The sequence below is a fragment of the Echinops telfairi genome, unplaced genomic scaffold, assembly GCF_000313985.2.
Source record: "Echinops telfairi isolate 266 unplaced genomic scaffold, ASM31398v2 ScPeMD7_2010;HRSCAF=2546, whole genome shotgun sequence".
NCBI classification, from domain to species: domain Eukaryota; kingdom Metazoa; phylum Chordata; class Mammalia; order Afrosoricida; family Tenrecidae; genus Echinops; species Echinops telfairi.
Genome location: NW_022105908.1, coordinates 7,073,222 through 7,082,188, shown reverse-complemented (window position 1 = coordinate 7,082,188; position 8,967 = coordinate 7,073,222). Strand labels below are relative to the sequence as shown.

The 8,967-nt window shown below is 36.3% G+C and overlaps 1 protein-coding gene across 6 annotated transcripts in view; it reads right to left on the bottom strand.

Annotated features, from left to right (window-relative positions):
• The window catches only part of NCOR1 (nuclear receptor corepressor 1), a 151,089-nt gene that overhangs the window by 108,960 nt on the left and 33,162 nt on the right, over positions 1-8,967 (bottom strand). For all 6 annotated transcript variants that reach the window (XM_045293367.1, XM_045293373.1, XM_045293372.1 and 3 more), the window contains exon 5: positions 2,222-2,335. In XM_045293367.1, coding sequence (XP_045149302.1) covers positions 2,222-2,335 — 114 coding nt within the window. The remainder of the gene's footprint in view (positions 1-2,221; positions 2,336-8,967) is intronic.

Genomic DNA, 8,967 nt, shown 5'->3' with positions numbered 1-8,967 from the left:
TTAAATGGAGAGAAAATGTTTTGAGAAACGATGTACAAATGCGCTTTACACAATTGATGTGTGTATGGATTGGGATAACAGTTGTGTGAGCCCCTAATAAAATGTTAAAAAAAAAAGTCATATCGGACAGCCTTTTACCCTTTGGAAGAATGTTGCATTGTCATGTTAGGGGGGAAAAGTCTTCAGCGCCTCTTATTAACCTTTTTTTCATGGGCACTTTTTAATTTTCTTAAAATGCCTTCATAATAAACAAACATGATTGTCCTGTGCCCATCAAGAAAAGAAGATCAGTCCTCTGGAATCCAAAGGCACTTGCCATAACCTTATGAAGCGATCTCTGGGCCTTGAATGACTCAGCCCAACAGACCCCCTGGAAAGCCACTGTTTTGACTGGAATTTTTTGTGTGTTTGGAGGCATGCTTAACGAGGCTAAGACAAGTGCATTACTGAGAAAACTTATCTGCAGCTATCCAATACCATGTCTAACCACAATTTGTTTGGAACAAGTCTGTGTATGTACAAACTGAAATCCTATCAGCAATACTTTTTTACTTATCTTGGTATACCTGAAAACTATCTATATTAGCACACATAAATATAGGTAAAGCTTTAAATCCCAGATCATTTTTCAAAATATTTAATTATTATTCAGTTGCCTTTCGTAAAGCCAACATCCTTTATTATCTGGACTACCATAAAGTTTATAAATAGTAAGATACACAGATCTTGATAAATCTGTTCACTACTACAAAATAATACTAGGTTGGGAGGGAAGAAAGTAATTTTTGCCTTGTGGTCACCTTTAGCTAACAAACCTATACTCTCCCATAGAATTTAAAGCATATGTCTATTTTCTTGGTTGAGAATATATGAAAACTAGTAATAGAACCTAATAAGAGGTTTAAATTAGAAGACTGACAGTCTTATAAAGCAGTGAGGTCACTGTGAAAATGATCTGTAGTGTATAAAAGTTATTTTGAAAATTTATGTAGAATTGTGAAAACTTTTGTAACTATCATATCCTACACCCTTCATTTTTATTATAAACTTTCAAGTGATACTTATAATAAAACAGCAAGATAGAAATAAATTATAAAAGAGCTAGTGATATAGCTTTACTGTTTGATTTCTCAAATTATCTCTAAAAATAAGTCACATAATCTCTGCCTAAACAAACACTTGAGGTATCTGGGAAGACAAATTCTCCCGGTCTACTGTTAGGCAGCTGTTGGAAATCTTTATATTTAAGTATAATTTATTTCCTTTTTAATTAATAGTTCATAAACCAAGTTCTGTCTAAAAAAGTACCAAAGTATTAACAGAATTAAAGCCAGACTTTCTTAAAAATTAAGGGCATGAAACCAGAAATTTTTTTGTTTTTCTTTTCTTTAAAAGAAGAAATTGTTTTAATGAACCTAAAGATGCAAAGTCAGCCGAAACAGCAATGGCCTCAGACTGTATTACTAAAGGTTCAAATGACCAAAAAGCAAAAAACCAAACTCATTGCCATTTTGTCAGTTCTGAGTCACAATGACCTTATGGGGCAGGGCAGAACTGCCCCTGTGATTTTCCGAGTCTGTAACTCTTTACAGGAAAAGAAAGCTTTATCTTTCTCCTTTGGAGCTGGCTAGTGATTTTGAACTGCTGACCTTATCGTTAGCAGCCCAACGCAAAACCACTCTACCACCAGGACTCTGGTTCAAACCACAGTACCTCTGAAATCCCAGCTTTCAATTCTGAAGATAGTGAAGTTGATTTCCATACTCAGTTACCTATCTCAACGTATTACCAGTATTTGGTGTTGAATGCCCCTTATACACTAAAAAACTAGAAAATGGCTATTCCAGTATTTGGTGTTGAATGCCCCTTATACACTAAATAACTAGAAAATGGCTATTTTATATTATGTACTACCTAATCTTAGCAGTTACTGATATAACGGAAGCGACTCAACTGGTAAAAGTATACTCTCATAAAAGTGTACTCTCTATACATTATAATAATCAATAAAAATAAAATACCTAATGATTTATAACACAACTGTTGACTTTCTTTGTATCTGTAAGGAAAAAACACCTGGCTTCATACAATCAAATTCATGAATATTAAAACATAAATTCAGGTTTTTATGCAACTAATTTATAACCAAACTATTTAAGACCAAAAAAACACAAGAAAGTGAGTTTAACGGCCTATGCTTTCAGTGATGGCATGAGCTTACCCGGTTCTCATCATAAATAATTTGAACAATACTGCGGTGTTTCTGCTCCACTGGAGGAGGGGACACAGGCTTTTCGGGCTCTGGAGGTTTAGCTGCTTCTTCTTCAAGCTGTTGCTAAGAGACCAAGAGGGAAAGAGTCAGGCATGCACTGCAGGTCACCTCCACAAATAATTAATCGCCAGAAATAAGTCAAGTCACTGAGAAATGTCTTGTTGTTTCCATAGCCTAATCATTTAATCTACTACAATATAATGAACCAGGGGCTCTAAGAAAACCAATAAGGCTTCTTTTTGCTAATAACTAAACAATGCAAATGTATCTGGTTGTTTTTGTGTACCACTGATTAGATTCAACTCACAGCAACACTGTACGACACAGTAGAACAGCCCCAGAAACCTCCTAGCTTTTATCTATAGAAGGAGATCAGGTCTTTACACCAAAGGAGCTGTTGGGTGAGTTCAAGCCCTTTCAAATAGTAGTGGAGCACTTAACTATTGTGCCACCAGGGCTCCTGTGTGTTTCCCCAGGTACGCACACAAAGGAGCTTCAAAAAGTTCATGTAAAATGGAATACAAGATAATGTAAATTTCCCACTTTGGAAGCCCCCTCATATGGATGTACAGGAAAACATCCTTTCTATACTCCAATTTAATTTATGCTCTAATTTTGATAAACTTAAAATGCAAGGAATTAAATAGATGGTGTTACTTCATAGATAGATCTGTATCAAAATAACTTTTTATATTACAGCACGGAAATATGGTAGACAATGGTTTCAGGATAATCCACAAATCAGCACAGTGTCCTGCCTTCTTAATTATTTGTAACACTCCTCTTCCATCCAAGAGGTACTAGTAATACTACAGAAAGATGGACTGCTGGAGGACAGAGTTATAAAGCAAAAAGGCTAGCTATGTTAGTGAATCCAGGTTTAAGCCAGAGGGTAAGGACCTTTTTTAGTTCCTTAAGTTTAATCTTGAGTGGGTTTCTAAAACTGCTCATATATAGAATGGATATTATAATACTGCCTTTTCATGTGTTAATATTTGTGACAGGCAAATATTACAACTATAAATTTTCAGTAATGTTCACCTATTGCTACTTTAAAGAAGGCAAGGATTTTGTTTGCTTTGTTGGCTGCTTTTTTCAGTAGCAAAACCAATACCTGCTGTTGTTAAGGGCCATTGGGTCAGTTCCAACTCACGGGAAGCCTATTACAACAGAGAAAACACTGTTCAGTGCTGCACCATCTTCACAACCATGCCCTGTTTTGTTTATGGCTGTTGCTACTATGTCAATCCATCCGGTTAGTGTCTTCGTTTTTCTTTTTGCTTTACTTTACATCAAGCATGATGTTCCTGTACGAGAGGTGCTCCCTCATAACTGTCCAAAGTATGAGAGATGAAGTCTTGCCATCCTCACACTTCCAAGGAGCACTCCGGTTGTACTTTTTCTAACACGGGTCATTCTTCTGCCAGCCCATGATATATTCAACATTCTTTACCAAAATCATTAATTCAAATGCATCAATTCTCCAGTTTCAGATGAGGCAAGCGAAAATACCCTGGCTTAGGTCAGGCACACCTTAGTCCTCAAAGTGGCATCTTTGCTTTTTAAAGCTTTACAGAGGTCTTGTGCAGATCTGCCCAATGCAATATACATTGTTAGATGTCTTAATTGCTGCTTCCATGGCCATTGAGTGTGGACATAAGTATAATGAAACCTTTGACTATTTCAATTTTCCCCCTGCTTATCACACTGATGCTTATTGGGCCAGTTGTGAGGATTTTAGTTATATGTTGAGGTTGTTGTATTCTTTGTTCTTCATCAGTTAAATGTCAAGTTCTCTTCTAACAAGCAAGGTGTGTCATCTGCATATCGTGCAAATTATTAAGGAAATCTTCCTCCAATACTGATACTACTTGGTTCTTCATACTGTCCAGCTTCTGAGATTATTTGCTCAGCATATAGACTGAATATGGTAAAGGATATAACCCTGACACACATATTTCCTGATTTGAAATCACACTAACTCCTTGTTCTGGTCAAATAAGTACCTCTTGGTCAAGGTTCTACATGACCACAGTTAGTAGTTTTGGAATTCCCATTCTTTGCCATGTCATTCTTAATTTGTTATGATCCACGTAGTCAAAAGCCTTTGCAGAGTCAGTGCTTAACTACTAATAAATGCTATTTTTGTCCACATGTACAAAAACAGCACAAATTCACTATCAGTCAACTGTCAAGATGCTTACTGCCTTAGATAACAAGGGTAGCAGATAACCCATGGTAGATAACCCACCCTGAAACAGCCTGAAATTAGTTTCAGTACAATTACAGTCAAATCATTACTAAATGTTTTAGAAAAGATTCCTCAGAAAAATCTTGATCCAAAGGGGAAAAACACAGAACAGATTTCCATTTCTCACGAAATCCAGAGATTTCTAGTTGATTTTTTCTGGAGCCACTGAGGCTGCTCTGAGGATAATCTTTAAACTTTAATTCTTAAACCAAAAATATCAGCTGTATTCTTCCTTAAACCAAAGAACAGCTTAGCTTAGTTAGTAAAGAATGGTTGCCTGAGTACTGTGTGCTCTTCCGAACAACTAACTGTTGAGAGCAAACTGACAACAGCAACTCAAAAGGACAGGAAAGAAGCTTGGGGTCACAGTTCATTTATGTAATGGGGTAGGAGTAGGTCATTTAAAACGTGAGAATGACTGCACAATTTGACGAATGCAATTAGTGTCACTGAACTGTATATGCAGAAATTGTTGAATATGTTTTGCTGTGTATATGTTCAACAATAAAAATAGTAACTTTTAAAAAAAAATGACTAAGAAATCCCTGTGGAGCAGTTCAACTCTACAATACCTGGAATCAACAGGAGTTGGAATCAATGCAAAGGCAACAACACTTATTAGGCCACACCCAAATGAAAGGATAAAAATCTTCCCAGATGCATCCAGGACAATTTGCACTTTGAAAGTGCGTAAGCAGGACTATTGCAGCTCCGTGTTTGGATAAGCAAAAGAGAGTTGTAGCTGTCAGATCAATTGTATGGGAATGAATTCTTCCTGATGCCCTTCCAAGCCTGCTTATGGAATCTTCTTTTAGAATCTCTGTGAAATTGGTACAGAGAAAGAAATTATAATTCTCAAGAAATCAGTTTGTTCTTAGTACCTATGTTGCCCTGAAAAAGACTATTAAAACAGAAAGATTAAAAAGAAGCAAATCTGGAGGATTAGAGAGGGAGAGGGAAAAAAATGAAGAGCTGATACCAAGGGCTCGAGTAGAAAGAAAATGTTTTGAAATTGATGATGGCAACATATGCACAAATGTGTTTGATGCAATTGCTGTATGGATTGTTGTAAGAGCTGTATCTCCAATAAAATGATTTAAAAATAAAATAAATTATAAAAAACCAACAATTCGAGAAAAAAGGGCAGCATTTATCCAAGGACATTTTCATTGGGTTAGGAAAGGAGGAGGAGTGAAAACAAGGGACAGAGGAGGTAGAACGAAAGGTGGTGCACCGAAAGAATTGCAATGTATACACTGAGGCAAAATATGTATAAACTGTTGAGTGTAAAATTGATGATCTGTAAACCTTCACCTAACTCACAAAAAGTTTGAATTTTTATATTTAAATTTACAAAGACTACATTTCTTTTTATGCTTAAGTAATATTCTATTGTATGAATGTACATTGTGATTTTGTTATCCACTTATCTGCAAATGAACTTTTTTGGGGGGGGGGGGTTCCCATCTTTTGCTTACTGTGAAAAATACAGTAATGCTTTCATTTCCTCAGGGTGGATATATAGGATTAGAATTGAGGTTACTGGGTTGTATGTAAATTCTATGTTCAGCTTTTTAAGTAACTACCATGTTATTCTTCATAGAGGCTATACTATTTTATATTCCCACAAGCAATGGATGATGGTTCCAGACTCTCCATTTTTTTTTAATTTTTTTTTTTTTAACATTTTATTAGGGGCTCATACAACTGTTATCGCAATCCATACACACATCAATTGTGTAAAGCGCATTTGTACATCATTCTCAAAACATTTTCTCTCCACTTAAACCCCCGACATTAGGTCCTCATTTTTCCCCTCCCTCCCCACTACCCCCTCCCTCATGAGCCCTTGATAGTTTATAAATTGGTATTTTGTCATATCTTGCCCTGTCCGACGTCTCCCTTCAACCACTTTTCTGTTGTCCGTCCCCCAGGGAGGAGGTCACATATAGTTCCTTGTAATCGGTTCCCTCTTTCCTACCCACTCTCCCTCTACCATCCCTGTTTCGCCACTCACCTAACCGCCTTCCGCAGCAAAGAGCCACTCTCCACTTTTTCACCAATACCTACTGACCCTGGTGGCACACGGGGTTAAGGATTGGGGGTGCTGGTTAAGAGGATGGCAATTCAAACTCATCAGCCTCTCTGCTTCCCCAAAAATTTATTTATCGTCTAAGGAAACTATAAAACAGTTCTGCTCTGTCCTACAGGATCATTGTAATTTTGAATCACCTTGAAGGCAGTGGGATTTTGAGTTTTGTTTTCTGGTTTTATGATCATGCCCATTTTAATGCGAGATGGCTATGGATCAAGTGATTCGGATCAAGTCCGCGTGGGTGGTCACATGGTTAACTGAAGGACGACTACTAGTTGAAAAACTAGATGTTTGAACCCACCCAAAAGCACTTCAGAAGACAAGTCTGCCTGACAGTAAGTTTCTGAAGGCCCATACAGTATCTTGAAAATCCTATGGCGCAACTCTATTCTGTGCAGACAGGGCACCATGAATCCAAACTGACTTGATGGCAATCATCAGTAAGAAAAACAATGATCTACATATAACCCCTTCCTAGGGAGATGGACAACAGAAAAGTGGGTAAAGTGGTCAGTGTAAAACATGGGGTGGGGGGAAGTTTTATAAATTATCAAGGGTTCATGAGGGAGGGAGCGGGGAGTGGGGAAATGAGGAGCTGATATAAAGGGCTCAAGTAAAGAAAATGATAATGGCAACATATGTACAAATGATACATTGATACAATGGATGCATGTAGGGATTGTGGTAAGAGCTGTGAGAGCCCCCAATAAAATGATTTTTTTTAAAAAAAGAAGAAGAAAAACATCAAATGGTTAATGAGTACCTTTTCAAGTGTTTATTGACCATTTGAATACCCTCTTTGGTGAAATGTCTGCTGAAGTCTTGCCCATTTTGAAACTGGGTTGTCTTTTTGTTATTAAGTTGTAAAGTTTATAATATACTTGGGTATTTGCAACCAGCACCACAGTAAATTTTTAAAAATTTTCAACACTTCCATCTACTTCGGTGCTCTGATACCTACCAACAACAACCAATAATCTACTGACTGTCCAACAGCTTCTTCTCTATGTTTTTTTAAAAATGTATCATTTATTCAGATAAACTATTCCTTACATGAAATATATGACTTCATCCATTTTTAAGATATAAATCACTGGCATAAAGTACATGCACTGTATTGTTAACTTTCACCATTATCTATTTCCCCTACCTTTTTCATTATAATAAACAGAAAATTTATACCTATTATACAATAACTTAACATTCATGATAACCACTAAGAAATAAGTAAAAATAGCTCTCCTCACACTTCTATATGCAAAAATATTCAAAGAACGTTAGTAGAGCTGGTAAAAATCTGCAAAGTTGAAGACCAATACATAAAATCATTGATGTTTCTATACATATCAATTAGCTGAAAAGCAAATTAAGAAAACAATCCATTTTTACAACAGCATGTAAAACAATAAAATATCTACAAATAAATGTAACCAGGGAGGTAAATTATTTGTTCACTTAAAACCATGCCCAGTATTGGGGGCAGGGAGGCATGGGTTGAAAGACTGAATAGTGCTATAATGCTAACACTATCTGAGGCCACTATCGATGCAATGCAGCCCTACCGAACTACCACTAGCTTTTCCATAAAACACATCCACCTTTAATTTCACCAAGACCTGCAAGAGGCCTCAAAAAGACAACTCAAGCTTCAGAAAGAACACAGTAGGAAGCCTCACATTTCTTGATCTATAATAATTAGTAAAATAGGTTAAAGGAATAAATTCTTTATATATATATAATTGATGAACTGGTTTTTTACAAGGATGCTAAATCCATTCAATAGGGGAAAAAAGATAGTCTGTTCAATAAATAGTGCTAAGACAGCTGGATCTATACATGCAAAAGAATAAAGCTGGATCCACATTCACAACTTGCAAAATTATTAACTCAAAGTGGAGTATGTACTGAAATGTAGAGTGAAACCCTTGAAAGAAAACACCAATGGTAAAGCTTTAAATCCTTGTGATTTACTTAAATATTTTACTGAGGTTTCGGTGAAAGCTTATACAGCAAGTCAGGTTCCCTTTTCATGATGTCTGCAAAATTGTTCAGTGGCATTAGTAACATTTATCACAATGTGCCAACATTTTCTCTTATATTCTTCTTTTGCTGCATTTCTAGTATTCTTGATTCCCTATCTTTTTATGCTTTCATATTGGCTTCTGATTGTTGATCTCCGATCTCATAAACAAAAAACAAAAACAAAAAAGTTTTCTTATATATCTTTTTAGCCAAGATTTGTTCTTGACAATGTATTCTGAAAAGAAAAATAGGAATACAGTGAACCCTCGCCACTTTGCGCTTCGACTTCCGCGGCTTCACTCTATCGCAGTTTTTGCGTAACAGCAC